Here is a 15,979-nt window from a genome sequence, read left to right as displayed (position 1 = left end):
TTTTTTTTTTTTTTAATTATTTTTTTTTTTTTTTTTAAATTTTGGTTATCCCATCATATCCTTGCACGTCGACATCGCATCACACCACAACGACATCGCCCGACTCCCTTTAGTTTTAACCTAGGTTCAACACCTACTTGCCTTCGCTTTTTATGTATAAGCTTCCGTGCTGCCGATTATGAGCGGAATCTATTTTTCTTAGCCGGTGTCTCAAAGAGGTCATCACCGTTAAGGGCTAGCCTAGATCCTGAATACAAAAAAGTGTCTGTCAGCACAAAGTTCAAGCATCCGCATATGCAACTTTGGCCTGCATCACACTTGACGTGTATGGTAACCCTTATACACGAATGAGGCAAGGTACATTGGGTACTACGGATGTGTTGAAATGTATTAATATCCACCCTGAGAGGTTAATAAATGTGAGTCTGGGGTCTAGGTCTAGAACCTCGAGCAACGCTTCTTATGTCAGTTGGTGGGCTTGAATTCTTGCGATTCAGAAGGGTGACCGACATTATATCCGTATAGACTTGCAAAGTCTTGTGCTAGATCTAGATCTGGAACTAGAATATATGCAGTGCACACCAGTCCCGACGATTAAATTATTAAGGAATTCCAATCAACCTCAACATGAAAATCTACCGCTACCGGTAAGCGTTATAAAACACCACCCTTGCATCCCACGTGCCAGTCGCGCGACAGCGGGCGCAGGGACAACAGACGGACAGATTAACATGGAAGCACAAGTACGTACGATTGCTTGATTGCAGTCGGTTGATTGTAACCTCAACACACGCCGCGCCTACCAGACAAAAGAGACGAATAACAGTTTACGGGAAATAGTCCCAATCAATGGTTGACCACGGTTCCAGGATCCCGTAGTGGGCAAAAGTAAAAATGTACGCAGAATTGTACGGTTGTACCGGCTTGACCGGGTACGGTAGTAGGGTACACACCCCAGCTGTGGTCGTGTTCTCCCCCGGGGCGGCGCCTCGTATACGCCTTGGGCAAAAAGTAACATGTTGTCCATCTTCATCAGCTGGATGAACGACCACAAGTAACAATAAAAAAAGGAGAAATGAGAAAAAAAAAAAACGGGCAAAGAAAATTTGACAGCACCATACGATACGAAAACGTTACAAGGGTTGAGCGGGAAAAAATCAATACACTTTCTGAAGGAGAGATTTGCGACAAGTGACAAGGAAGGCAGGGAAGGTTCATAGCCTCCTTTGGAATGGTCGATCATCATTTTCCAGAAGGTTTCCATGCGTCACGACTCACGAGAGAGATTACCCAAACAAAATGTTTGTTGACACTTTGTTTCGTCTTTTTTTTTTTTTTTTTTTTTTTTTTTTTTTTGTTCGGTACCTGAACATCTACATAACCTACGGGGCCGATATCGACGAGCTACTCCGTACCTAGTCCGCACGGCAGGTAAGCTAGCTAGCTGTTGGTCTGGTCGGGAACGGAGTACGTGATATGGGTCGCCATTCTTTCTCGAACATTTCCGTAACGTGTGGGGATTATAACCACTAAGGTACTTTACCAGGTAGGTAGGCAAGATTAGGCTAACCCGATAGGATTAAATCCAACAGAGATGGTTGTGGTGAAGCGAATGAACTGCCAATCGCCTTGCTGCTTGGTTGCTCAATCAGTAAGGTATATTGTCTGTATCACAATCCAATTCAGGGGTTGAAATACTCTCTACAGAGCCGGGCCAGGGCCCATCAACATGGAAAGAAATGGACGGCTTGCATCAACCAGTTTCAATTGGATGTTGACATCCTAGCTGTTGATAGCAATGGAGGTCAGCAAGTTCGCTTAGCAAAAATGTTGGAGCTGAATCTGCGAAATACATGCAGCAAAGTTGAGATCATGTCACCATACCCTTCCAGCGCCTTAAGGGTTGAACAAGTGCCGCTCACAGTCTATCCAAATCTCAATTACAGCACTCCCGAGCGGGGGGCAATAGTGCATCCATTTCCTCGCCTAACTTATTGAGGTAACCGTGAATCACTAATGAATAGCCTACGTATTTGCGTGTTGCAGAGCAGTAATCATGACGTCATTGGAATAATCAAAAGCTCTGGCTTGCGATGCTTGTCCAAGCACAGCAGACGGTACGCAATCATCCTGATGCACCGCATTCAACATAACACAGACTCAAATAGAAACTTGATTTGAGCACCCAGATCTCTTTTATCTTGATCAATCACCTAAAACGTACTCAAAATCAATCAATCCAGCCATAATGTCAGCTTTCCGACAAACACCAGTCCGCCTCATTACCTGGGGCGCCGCCAGTGTCGTCCGCAGCTCGACGCGGCAGCTCCACGGTGCGGCAGCCATGCGCATGCCGTACAAGGATGACCAGGACCGCGAGTCCCTGAAGCCGCGTGCACAGGAGTACTCCAAGAGCGAGGGCGGCGACAACGAGACAGCCAAGACGGATGCCGCATTCAACCCCGACAAGACCAGTCCCGAAACCGAAAAGAAGGCCGGAGGAGACAATCTTGATGCCAGCCCAGCAAACAAGGACATCTCGGCAACCAAGCCGCAGGAGAACAAGACGTCTGGCCAGCAGAAACAAAAAGCTAGCGGAGGAGGAGGTCGCAAGTGATTCTTGGGGCTGCAAGGGCAGGGGAAACGTCAAAAGTTAATTGAAGGCATCAGCAGCCATGTACCATATCAGGAGCGCACGTCAGTTGAACAGGATGGCATATCATAGACTAGCATATACTTGCATCAAAAACAGACGATTGCGTGCAAGACTTGTGTCGAACAGCAACTGGTGTCGAAAGGAGAGTAACAGGTGGGTATGTCATAGTTGAGAAGCCAGTGCTAAATAGATCAAAAAGATTTTCAACATGACGACTAGCCATAAAAGTCATCATAGTCCTCTCCTTCTTCCTCATCCTTCGGTTCCGGTGCCTTCTTTTTGGCAAGATTCTTCCTGCACATCGGACACGTTCCTTTGGTCAGCAACCACGGCGACACGCACTCTAGGTCGAATCTATGTGAAGCATGGCAAGGCAGCTCGACGACGAGGCAGTAAGGATCATCGAGGTGCGGCTCGGCGCAGATGGCGCACGAGTCGGTCTTTTTGAGCTGCTTCCTCGGGACCCTGTCGAGACTATCGAGAAATTGCTGCGTGACGCCCTCCTCCTCGTAAGGTGGATTTGCAATGTCCACATCGAGCAGCTCCATCAGCCCGCGCAGGAAATCAAGGTTGTCGGAGCTCGGCGCCGAGGATGCGAGGGTGCCGAGTTGGTCCTGTACGAGACGGAAGCTGGTCGATAGGTCATTCGGCGTGGGCATTGCGTGCGGGTTGTTGTGAGAGCTTCCCGCGCCCTCGTCTGGCCTGATTTGGTGCATGTGTGCGGTAAAGGTGGACATGTCGGGCTGCCGCCGGCGCCGAGGCGCTTCGGTCGGCTTGATGTTGTGCTCGACTATCGTGCATCCGGAGTGTTATTGTTCAGTTGTTAGAAAAGACATCTTCATCTTGCGTATGGGTAGCTTGCTTTGCGGTTTGCTGCTCTGTACCCCGCGCCAAACATGCTTAGGTTGGCATACCTTCGTATTGAGTCGACATGGTGGTTGAGTCGTGCTCCTTGAGCTAAACGGATTCTGAGTTTCCCAAGGTTAAGAAGCCGATTCTGTTTGTATTTGTACTATGGTCAGTTTGTTTGATCTGTTGTCACGCGGTGGCTTTTGTGGAAGTTTGTCAAAAAGGCTCTGATAGCTCCAGGCCGCAGGACCGTGACGTTTCCTTAGGTTCAGATGGGATCCACCTTTTGCGACTTCGCAAGGGTCTTTCTCCAATTGCCGCCACTTATCCGAATGCGCTGTGTAACGCATCTCAGGTACACCCAGAGTAAGCAAAGAAAACCAGTCAAAAGTCTTGGTAAACCATTTCAGCAGATGCGACTGTAAAAGGTTAAGTTTACTTGTCTGGAAAAATTGCACTCTTTTCCGCGGTGAAGCAACCCACAAACTAAGGCAAGTATAGATTTCAAGTCCAAACGTATAGGTGATACTTTAGACTACTAACTTTCGCCTCTGAGGACTTTTTAGCGGGCGGGTCCTACGACCACCAAGAAGTCAAGGGACCTAGCTAGATCCAAATCTGAATATGCGACGACGGAAAGTTACTTTACGTCATTCATCCTGGCAACCACGTCCATGGTAGATGCTACCTACCTTACCTACCTAGGTAGACAATAACAAACTGTTACGAAACGAATACCTGAACTTATTCAATCTTGCTGTAACCGTAACCACAATACCGGGAAATCAAATGGCGTCCGCATCCCCAGTTGCGGTAGTCTTCGGCTGCACCGGCTTGGTCGGGTCGAACATTCTGAGCACGCTGCTCGCAGGCAAAAGCACCACCGGCACAGTGCACACGGTCTCGCGCCGCCAGCCCAAGGCCGAGGGTGCCAAGCTCCACGCGACGGTCGAGCCCTCGACCGAGCAGTGGGCGGCCAAGCTGGCGGAGCTGCAGCCGCCGGCGACGACGGTGTACTCGGCCGTCGGGACCACGCGGGCCGCGGCGGGCGGCATCGAGAACCAGCGCAAGATCGACCACGACCTCAACGTGGAGATCGCAAGGGCCGCCAAGAAGGCCGGCGCCAAGACCTTTGTCTTCATCTCCTCGGCCGGCGCCCGCAGCATGTTGGCCGCACGCGCACCCTACTCGCAGATGAAGATCGGGGTCGAGGACACCATCAAGGAGCTCGATTTCGATCAGGCCGTCATTGTGAGGCCCGGCCTCATCATGGGACAGCGGGAGGAGAGCCGCACCGCCGAGGGCCTGTTCCAGGGCCTCTTCAACGGGGTGGGAAAGCTCTCTATGGCGGCCAGGGACTTCATGGCGCAGGATGCCGACGTCATCGCCAGGGCTGCTGTCGCCGCAGCGGTGCAGGCCGAGCAAGGCAAGGCACCGTCTAAGTACTGGATTCTGGAGCCGGCAGACATCATTCGCCTCGGAAGGACGGAGTGGAAGGACTTGTAGGCTTGTACACAACAGAAGGGAGTTTTCGATAAATTTATAACTATTTAAAGGCAAAAGGGAACAAACCGCCCGAGTTCTAATTGCGCCTTGAAAAATCCCGCTCAGTTTTTTACCATCCACACCACCTGTCCGACTGGCCGGGAGTCGGTTCAAGGTCTACCAAGGTCTACAAAAGCCAAGATCTTGGTGATCCAAGGGGCAGCGACGAAATTCCTCCGCATTTCTGACAAGCGGTATTGTATTGATCGCCGTCGAGATTCTTATCCTTGGATTCGCAGACTTCGTGAGATTTGCGATGTCCATCATATTCACAATCGTTGCATTGTCCATCGGCTTTCACAGCCTCGCAAGAGCATTGTGTGGCAGTCGCGTTGATTGTACTTTCAACTAAGCCGGTGAAGTCGTTCACCGTTATATCACTAACACAGCTGAGGTGTTTATGGTTTTTGGCTTTTGTAAGGTCGAGCCCCGAGGCTAAAACAAGAAGGATGGCTGGGATTGAAATTTGCATGGCAAAAATCGTATGGAAAGTAGATCTGGTGTTGTGACAAAGTCTTTTTTTTTTTTTTTTTTTTTTTTTTTTTTACCTCGGTCAAAAAAAATCTCCAATGATAAACGAAGGAATAAAACCAGCAAATAAACGAAGGTGAAAGGTTAGGTGGTTTGCATAACCCAAGGGTTCGTGATGATGGGAATTTGTCTACCTTGATATACAAATTTTCACCAACCACCACGACCTCGAATTATTTGCCTTCGGTTTACCGGCCTTGGGTGCTGCTTCCAAATTACTAAAACTGAATTAACGTCAAATTAAAAATAAATTTTTCAATTAACCATGAAAAAATTTGGTGAAGCTGGTGTATTTTAATCTAATTGGTTTGATTGACGGCATAACGCATTTAATTGCCAAAATAATTATTTCCAAGTATGCCACCGACGGTTAACCTTGTTTGTTACTTCATATAATTAAATAATGACTAGCAACCCTAGGCGTTATACATTATTATACGAATATTATTTAGAACCTTCCACGACTCGGTTTCTTTATAGAAATAGAAATATTATTATTGTTTGTTCGCGGGCAGACATGCGTGTGGGTAGATCACGTGTGGTAACACGTAATCTTAGAACACGTAGCAGAGATTTTAACGGATCTTTACAGGATTGTAAATAGTTACAAAACGATAGTTAGCATGCATAAAAATACCGTTTATTTATTATATCGTTTTTACCGATCGCAGCGATTATTTTATTCCTATTAACACTAATTAGTATTGTTAATATAAGCAATACAAATAAGCTAAATAAAGGTATTTAAATTGTTAATTCCTTTAACCAACGTTATATTTGGGGTTAATAACGAAAAATATTATAATAGTTATAAATACCGTATATTAACGCGTTTAAAATTTGTAAATTATTATTACGTAAATTTTTAAAAATACCGGTTAAATCGTTATAGTTTAAATTTTTTAAAACTTTTACCACCCGGGTTATACCGTTAGCCAAACTTTTATTCCGAACCGTTATTTTAAACGAAAAACGGCGTTATGTCGGATATTAATACGATAAATCCAGGTATACCGCCTATATTATTTACAATACCGAAAATATTCGAAAATTTTAACGAAAACGAATTTTTAAATCGTATATTTAAAAAATTGGAAATCCGTTCCAATAATTAAAAAAAAATCGATATAAAAACGTTAAAAGCCGGGTTGGGAAATTTATCCAAATACCCAAATTAAATAATAATTGCGTAAAAAAACGTATAAATTATTAAAATAATTTACAATTTCGAAAAATTTATAATATTTAAAAAAAATAACCGGTTATTAAAATATTATATCGAAGAATTTAAAGGCTGGAAAAAAAAGGATTTTAATAAATATAATAAAAGGTTTATACGAATTTTAAAGGATTATTTATAAAATTATAAAATTATAATACCAAATCGAAAATACGGAAAAATAGGCCGAAAATTAATAAATATTATAAAATTTGCAAAAAAAAAGCCGTAAACGGTAACCACGTAAAACCGTAATTTTAACGAACCTTTAATTAAAAAAATAAAAAATTATATTTTATTATTTACCAATTTATAGCCCGTATATTTTACGTTTAGGGTAAATTTTTAGGGGCCCGATTTAAAATTACGGTTATTACCCAATATATAATATAATTATACCTACCACCTATTTACCGTTCCCGGAAAATAACCGTTTGGTAATATAAAGCCGTTTAACGAAAAATATAAAAAAGATTTTTGGAATAAACGGGCAAATATTTAAAAAAAACAATTAATTACGTACGAAACCTTCCAAACGTATAATCGCTTTATTATAATATAAAATATTATTATATATAAACGTTTATTATTTATTTAAATATCCAATTAAATATTTCCGTTTACCACGTTAAAAATTTTTTTACAAATTTAAGAAAAGGATAATAATTATTTAAAAAATTTATACGATTTTTTGGATAAAAAAGTATTTAATTTTATAAATATTTGCTAAATAATATAAATCGAAATTTTCCAAATATACGCCGTATTTTCGTAAATTTTAAAAGGAAAAATTAATAATTATTTCCGAATATATATAAATAAGGATAAAATTTTTAGGAATATATATTTGCGTTTAAAAAAAAGGTTTAATACCGATTTTATCCGCTAATAATACCATTTAAATTGGAATTCGATTACGTTTTATTTTGTGAAAAATAAACCCGAAAATATAAATAAAACCCCAAAATAAATTTTGGAATTTTTTTTCGATAAATTATAACGGTATTAAAAAATTATAAAATTAAATTATTAATTTAAATATTAATTTGTTAATAATATAATACAAATTATATAAAAAATACCAAAATTAAAATTAATATTTATAAATACGAGGAAAAAATCGTACGAAAAGTTTTATAATTAATTACGCCGGTTTATAATTATCGAAAATAAGCTATAGATTAGCGGTTAATATTTAATTAATCGCAAATACCAAATAATAATTTAAAACGAACGGCTATTATACCGTAAATAATTGGGTTTAAAAGTTCGAACGAAATTAAAGATTAGATTTTAAGGAAAAAAAGTATAAAAAAAGGGAAGGTATTATATTTATAAAAAAGAAAATTGCAAATTATGAAAATATATTAAAAAGAAATAACGCGTTAAAAAAGAACGTTGGAAACGCGAATAAAAAAATTATGGCCAAAATATATGAAATTATAAAACGTTTTTATAAACCGCGGAGGGATTTGACGAAAATTTGGGCAATAATAATTTAAAAATATTAAAAAATTATTTAATAAAATTTGTAAACGAAAAACCTATTATAATTGTTGGAATAGCCTCACTCGCGCGCGCAGCGGAAAGGAGGTAAAGCCGGGCCGGAGCTGCGGCCCCGGCGATTGGGTGACTAAGCAAGGAGCACGGACCGCATGAAAGACTTTTCATCCGGCCGTGAATAATCAAATGCAGTCGCACGACTTAGGTAGAAGACAGACCGAATATACCCAAATTGCAGAGGTATAACGTTCTCACCCATTGATTAAGTCTACCACGCAATGCATTGTTAGTAGACCTGCGAGTCTACGAACACTGATCAGTGAGTAGAAGTACGGCAACCAGTCGTACGACGCTCACAGATTGGCTACGTGAAGAGATAAGCCGCGCGCACGAAGGCCCAACCCATTGGTTGTTTAAACGCCGGAGTCCGGTTTATGCTACTGCCCGAGATTTAGATTGGATGCTTTCCCATTGGAAAAACCAGAGATCTAAGGACCGGACGAATCTAGCGCCCTTGTACTAAAGAACTAGATTGCACGCTGTCGTGCGAAGACTATTTAGCTTCTATCCAAGCAACCAACCATTGCAAAGATGGCATCAACAAGCAACACACCAGAGACGCGCGACGAGGATCACCACGAACTCGAGGAACAACAGCTACCTATCGCTAGGTTGCTGCGCACGCCAGCCTGGATGAAAATGATCGAAACGAGCGGGATCAGCGATACACAATGGCTAAGATATATCGATCCGCACGCCTGGGATCAACCACCACCCGACCTCACGCAACCACTGGAACCAAAAGTGGCATCTACATACTTCATGCAGTCATACTATGAAGCAGTAATCAGCGTGCGCAAGGCACAAGCAGCGGGGAGAACAACCCCAAAGCAACGGTTGCGCGAACGCTTCCAAGAAGAGCTTGAGGGATGGACAAGTTACCAGTTCGACCAAGTATCGCGCGAGATCCGCAAGGCATACGTCGATTTGTTAGAAGAAGTGTGCGGACCTTTACAAGGAAGGAGAATCAACGATAAACTCGTGCGATTCCTCCAGGATGAGGAGGAACAAGCGGGAGAAGGCCAACGCGCGATGCCCACAACACCGCAAGTTGTGCTCCAGTCTGTGGAACACAACGGATACCAAAGTCCACCCGCAGAGCCGCAACGCGCACAAAGCATACCTTACCCAGGGCCGAATCCAGGTATTGCTTATGCGCACGAACCAGGAAGAGGCACAACAGCCATGCCCGGAAGCAGGTTAACACGGGAAGTGCAAACATACCCGCAGTTTGACCCGGAAAGGGGCCGAAACGCGACCTACGCTCATCGCGCGACCAGTGAAGGGCCAGGAGTACCAAAGTACGAATTACCACCCGTGCGACCCGTACCAAGCGAGCCCATAGACCCTATAGTTGCAGACCGCTTTATTAAGACATGGAAGCAGGCAGATAATTATACGGGAAGGCCGTACGACATACTCCTGGATAGAACTAAGATTTTCGTCCAGACGTGCGATAGGCGAGGAATCTCGGTAAACCAATATCATGCAGTTTTCCCTGAGATTTTGGCAGACCGCGCGCGCGACTATTGGACCAATTTCTCATGGTTAGGCATGCGATGGGATGAAATGTACACCATGCTGGACAAGCACTTTAACACCGAGTTGAACCATGCGCAATATTATACAGATTGGACGGCAACCACCTTCGCGCGTATGAGACAAGATAATACAGACAAAGGCGCCCAAGAAGTACTGGAATTATTACTGGACAAGCTAAGACTCGTGCAACGAGCACTCGGAGACGAGTACCAAGGGGAACGCCAACTGCACACGGCAGTGGTGCGAGCCTGCCGAGGAGTGCCCGAGTTTGAAAGTGCATTAATGGTCCAGAAGGGAACATGCGAAGCACTATTCTCTGACCTGCGCGCGTCACTACAAGTGGCACAAGATAGAGCTGGAAGACAACACCTACTGCAGGAAAAGGCGCACGATGCCCATTTCACTGACAGGAGATACCACCGTAACCAGCAAGACCCAAGGCCAGGGCGCGCGCACGCACCAAAATGGAAACCCAACCTTATCCCCAGAGGCAATACAAGATCACCAGGGCCAAGGAATGGCATGCGCACGCATGCAAGTCCAACCACACTCCAGGATAAAAGGGCAGACTATTGCTTCGTATGCAAGAAGCAAGGCTGCAAATCCTGGAAGCACACCAAGGAAGAAAAGGAGAGCGCACGCCAAAGATACCACCAAGCGTGCGATACCTTGGGGGAGGAACACGAGGACTTTGACCAATTCCTTACCAATTGGGAGGCAAGCAGACCTCAGCCGCACGACGACACCAGCGAGGCTGACGACGAGGAGGAGAATGAAGACGAAAAGTACCAGATCGCACAATTTCTCCAAAGCCAAGCATACCTCCATCGCGCGACAGGAGAAGATGTGTATTCTGTAAAGCCCAAACAGCAAGCGGATCAATTCGTGTTACATAACCAATATAGCACGACATATCAAGGAGAGCTATGGGATACAGGAGCCGCGCGTGTGTCCACAGTAGGAAAGTGCCAGGTGTTAGCATACCTGAGAGAAAACCCGCGCGCGCGTATAGATTGGACACCGGGATCGACGGAAGTGCGATTCGGAGGAGGCAAGGCAGAACAGGCTATCGGCACAATGACCATGGAAAACGCACTGGGAACCATTACCTACCACGTCCTAAACGCACAAACACCATTCCTCTTTTGTTTGCACGACGCAGACAAAATGAAGGCGTATTTTAACAATGTTAAAAACGTTATCGTGCGCAAGGATGGCATCAGGATACCAGTGGTGAGGAAATGGGGACACCCATTTTTCAATGTTAGTCGCACGGAGGCGGCAACATTCTTTACTGAGCAAGAACTTCGAAGGCTGCATAGGAGGTTTGGACACCCTCGCACGGAAAGGTTATATAAACTCCTACACGAAGCAGGCCACCGAGAAGTGCGACAAGATATATTGGAGAAAATAACCAAGATTTGCCACCAATGCCAGACGCACGACCCAGCTCCCCAACGATTCAAATTCTCCATTAAGGACGAGTGCGAGTTTAACTATGAGATTATCGTGGACGTACTATGGCTGGATGGCAAGCCAGTACTACACGTTATCGATAGTGCGACGGGATTCCAAGCTGCAACATTCCTGAAGGATATGTCGGCACACACGACTTGGAACGCACTATGCAGGATTTGGATCCATGTTTACCTCGGTCCACCAGATGTTATTACGCACGACCCAGGGAAGAACTTTGCATCAGAGGAGTTCCACAGCAACGCCAGGATAGTAGGAGCTGCGTGCAAAGAGATGCCTGTGGAAGCACATTGGGCATTAGGAAAGGTAGAACGCGCGCATGCCCCGTTAAGGCGTGCGTTCGACATCCTATCCCAGGAGTTAAAGGGTAGTGCGGATAAAGAAACCATCCTGCAAATGACAGTTAAAGCACTAAACGACACGGCTGGACCAAACGGACTAGTTCCAACCTTGCTAGTATTCGGAGCGTACCCCAGGATTAACGAAGATTCTGCACCATCAGCAACTATCGCGCAACGCGCGATGGCGATGTCAAAGGCAAGGAAGGCATTGGCCAAACATCGTGCGGAAATAGCTATCAGCCGCGCGCTTAACACAAGAAACGGACCGCGCGCGCAAGAAATGTTGGAAAGCACGATTGGGAGCGAAGTGTTAGTGTGGAGAGAGGGTAAAGGATGGCAAGGACCATACCAGATTCAAGCTGTGGATCAGACGAATACCACGGTAACCATTAACAACACTCCAAAGACCTTCCGCACGACACATTGCAAACCGTTCCACCGCGACCCAGCCGAAACACAGGAACCGCACGACCTAGACAGGACGACGACCAAGGACCAAGCTGACCCGGACCGGGATAAGACGCAAGACCAACCCGACCCGGACCTGGACGCGCACGACAGGCCATGGACACAAGCAGACCTAGATCGAGCTTTGCAAAAGGAGAAACTTGTGATCCAATTACTGCAAGGAGATGCGTACGTCACAGAAAAAGAGAAAACAGCGTGGGACCTAGCTATCGCACTACGAGCCAAAGGCAAAATCAACACACCCGGACCGCCGTTCGAAACGTCAGACGACCAGGAGATTAATAGCCTGATAGCAAAGGGTGCGATCGAGATGATAAAATATAGTCCGACTCTCCATAATGGCCGGCTGTGGAAGACAAGGCTAGTGCGAGAAATTAAAGGACAGACCTCCGCGCAACCATATGAGAAATCCAGGATGGTGCTACAAGGTTATAATGACCCAGAAAAGGAAGAACTGTTGACGCAAGCACCAACCATCCAACGTATGAGCCAAAGGTTGCTACTGGCGATCGGAGCCGGGTTAATCGCGCGATTAGACATGAGGTTCGAACTGCGGGATATCACACAAGCATATGTGCAATCCGAGGATTTCCTGCAGCGCACGATTATCGCACAGCTACCAAAGGAGATTCGCCATCGCTACCCACCTGACACGGTGCTATGGATTAAAAAGTCGTTGTATGGATTAGCGGAGTCGGGAACATATTGGTGGAAGACATACCACGCGCACCACCGCAACGCCTTAGGAATGAGGCCATCGACGTACGACCCATGTTTACTGCATACAATAGGGGAACCAGACTGTTTTGGTATTACGGGTATGCAGACAGACGACACGCTTACAGTTGCAACTCCGAGTTTTTCAAACCTGGAGGAGGAGAAGTTGCACGCAGCAGGATTCCAGGCAAAGGAGAAACAATTCCTTACGCACGACAACCATTTGGAATTTAACGGATGCAAAATCCAACTGCAGGAAAAGAGCGTGCACATCACCCAAAAAGGGCAACTAGCGCAGCTAAAACTAATCGACCACAAGGCACCAGACGCAGCACAACAATTCATCGCGCAACGAGCCAGAGGAGCATACATCGCTACTATCTGCCAACCAGAGGCTGCGTACGACTTGTCAGTGGCAGCACAAAGCAGCCAACAGCCAACCAAAGAGGCGATAACCGCTTTAAACAAGCGGTTAGCATGGCAGATGGAAAACCCGAACAGGGGGCTTGTGTACCTGCCCATCAACCTGGAGCGCGCGAAGCTGTACATTTTTACGGATGGATCGTTCGCCAATAACAAGGACATGACCTCACAGCTAGGTTATGTTATTGTGTTGGGGGAAGAGATCGCGCGCAGCAAGGAACAATTCCAACTACAGGGGAATATCGTGCACTGGTCCTCTACCAAATGCAAAAGGGTGACAAGAAGTGTGTTAGCAAGCGAGTTATATGGTATGTCCACAGGATTCGACCATGGTTTTGTCCTTTCAACAACGATCGCACGCATCGCAAATGCTTTGGGACAACCACATATCCAAACTATCGTTTGCACAGATTCCAAGTCCTTGTACGACTGTTTAGTGAAACTAGGTAGCACGACAGAGAAAAGGCTGATGATAGATGTAATGTCGTTGCGCGAGTCGTACGAAGCAAGGGAGATAACAGAGATCTGCTGGATAGACGGACACGATAACCCAGCAGATGCCATGACAAAGAAGGATCCCAACGATGCACTCACCAAGCTGATCTCGACCAACAAAGCAACGGTTAGGATCGAAGGTTACGTCGAAAGGCGCACGACTGGGTAACAACATAATCACATCACAACACAAAAGGGAGGTGAACGAGAAAGAGTGTATAATCCTTTGTATTTATCGAAAAAGAAAAATCCAGCGCACGCGGGCGCGCGCAACAAAAACAAGCAGAAAACCCATTAAAGAGGAAAACCCAGCGCACGCAGGCGCGCGAAACAAAAACAAGCGGAAAACCCCATTAAAAAGAAAAGAACCAAACCCCGATTCCCCAGTATAGGAATGTCGCACGCGCGCGACAGTTACTCCAAAAAGATAGGCATGCCAGCCGAACCCAGCGCGCGACCACCATGTTGAGAACCGCCATGCTGAGAACCGCCGTGCTGAGAACCGCCATGGTGCGAGCCGCCGTGCGAGCTACCGCCATCAGACTCGGCCGGAGGGACATTGCCGGCGTGGTGGTGCGAGCATTGAGCAGCACGGCTTTGCCAGACGCACTCAGCACAAGCACCGTTGTGGTAAGGAGGGAGGCGCACGCAATGCCGGAACTTGGGAGAGGCATTGGGGTTGCCACACTTGGAGGGACAACGGACAGCGGTGCGTCCGCGCGACTGGATCAGAACAGCGCGGAAGTAGCTCTCGCGACGAATGATGGTCGCAAACAGGTGCCGGATTTCCTCAGCCGAGCCAGTAGAGACCTTGATCTCGATGTCGCGCGACGGCAAAGCGGCGAGCGCGCGTTCAGAATCCTATAAGACGTGACGTTAGCTTTAGCGCGCGATAAGAAAAGAGAGTCAGGGAATATTTACATTGATGGCCAGGTTGCGGAAGAAAGCACGATTATTTGCGGACGCAGTGGGCAAAGTGATCCAGATCTCATTCTGGGTCCTGCGCACGACAACGGGACCGGCGATGGAATCGACGGTCGAAACAGCAGGGCCAGCAGGGACGAGAGACATGACGACGATCTCGAGTGCGCGCGCGCAAGATGTTGACGACGAAGATCGAGAGAGAGAGAGAGATGCGGGCGACAGAGAGTGAGAGAGAGAAGTGAAGATTGTTGATGATGAGGAAGAACTGAGCGTGCGACCGATTGTTGATGGAAAGTTGATAAAAGTGAGGATGAGGAGGGAAGAAGTTGAGGGCCGAATCGAGGGAAGGAAGGGCCGTTAATATAGACGGGAAAAGGTGAATCACCTCGAGCGGTTAACTGATCGCACGCGCCTTACAACAAAGATTCGTCAGCAACAAAGAACGAATCACCTCCAGTAATCAAAAGAGGTGCGCAACAATCACGACCAACAAAAGGTGATTCACAGGTCGTTGGTTGAGCGCACAACGGATGATAATGAGAGGCATCTAGCCGTGATTCACGGCGGGAGAATAAGGCACGCGCGCACACGCGCGGTCACGGGACTATTTGGAAACGACATCCCATTTGCATTATTTTCCTTATTTAACATCCCAACCATTACCTGTTGCCGGATACAATAAAAGCGATGCGCGCGCACCCAAAAAGAAAAATTGCCAGTGTTGGAATAGCCTCACTCGCGCGCGCAGCGGAAAGGAGGTAAAGCCGGGCCGGAGCTGCGGCCCCGGCGATTGGGTGACTAAGCAAGGAGCACGGACCGCATGAAAGACTTTTCATCCGGCCGTGAATAATCAAATGCAGTCGCACGACTTAGGTAGAAGACAGACCGAATATACCCAAATTGCAGAGGTATAACGTTCTCACCCATTGATTAAGTCTACCACGCAATGCATTGTTAGTAGACCTGCGAGTCTACGAACAATAATTAACCATTATATAATAATATAAGGTGCAAAATTTTTAATAAACGAGTTTTTTAAATATAAGTTTAACGTTATATAAAAATAGGAAATAACGCAATTAATTAATCGTTTAAATTATATATTTATACAAATTAATATAAAATGGGAAGGTTTTTTACCAAATACCGGCGCGGTTAAATATTTAACGGTAGGATTTAGGCAGTTTATAATATTGTAACGATATAAAATAAATTTATATATAAACCAAT

General features: G+C 45.7%; 4 protein-coding genes across 4 annotated transcripts; 3 read left to right on the top strand and 1 right to left on the bottom strand.

Moving 5' to 3' along the window:
* Positions 1-591: 591 nt before the first annotated feature.
* Positions 592-1,038, top strand: PgNI_00937 (uncharacterized protein; the record flags this gene model as incomplete). The annotated part of the gene is made up of 2 exons (XM_031121014.1): positions 592-647; positions 745-1,038. A coding segment is annotated over exon 2 (144 nt), but the record flags the coding sequence as incomplete, so codon positions are not given.
* Positions 1,039-2,248: 1,210 nt separating this feature from the next.
* On the top strand, positions 2,249-2,617 carry PgNI_00936 (uncharacterized protein; the record flags this gene model as incomplete). Its single annotated transcript, XM_031121013.1, has 1 exon — positions 2,249-2,617. One exon carries the CDS (start codon positions 2,249-2,251, stop codon positions 2,615-2,617), a length of 369 nt encoding a protein of 122 aa, XP_030987882.1.
* A 59-nt stretch (positions 2,618-2,676) lies between these two features.
* On the bottom strand, positions 2,677-3,710 carry PgNI_00935 (uncharacterized protein). Its single transcript, XM_031121012.1, has 2 exons — positions 3,571-3,710; positions 2,677-3,446 (listed from the first exon to the last, which is right to left on the bottom strand). Exons 1-2 carry the CDS (start codon positions 3,587-3,589, stop codon positions 2,872-2,874), a joined length of 594 nt encoding a protein of 197 aa, XP_030986852.1. The 5' UTR covers positions 3,590-3,710; the 3' UTR covers positions 2,677-2,871.
* A 584-nt stretch (positions 3,711-4,294) lies between these two features.
* Positions 4,295-5,011, top strand: PgNI_00934 (uncharacterized protein; the record flags this gene model as incomplete). The annotated part of the gene is made up of 1 exon (XM_031121011.1): positions 4,295-5,011. The coding sequence occupies one exon, from the start codon at positions 4,295-4,297 to the stop codon at positions 5,009-5,011; it is 717 nt and encodes a 238-aa protein (XP_030986853.1).
* Positions 5,012-15,979: the final 10,968 nt, after the last annotated feature.

Source organism: Pyricularia grisea, assembly GCF_004355905.1.
Source record: "Pyricularia grisea strain NI907 chromosome Unknown Pyricularia_grisea_NI907_Scaffold_1, whole genome shotgun sequence".
Classification (NCBI taxonomy): Eukaryota; Fungi; Ascomycota; class Sordariomycetes; order Magnaporthales; family Pyriculariaceae; genus Pyricularia; species Pyricularia grisea.
Note: the sequence above shows the minus strand (reverse complement) of the source record. Positions and strands in the feature narration are given on the sequence as shown.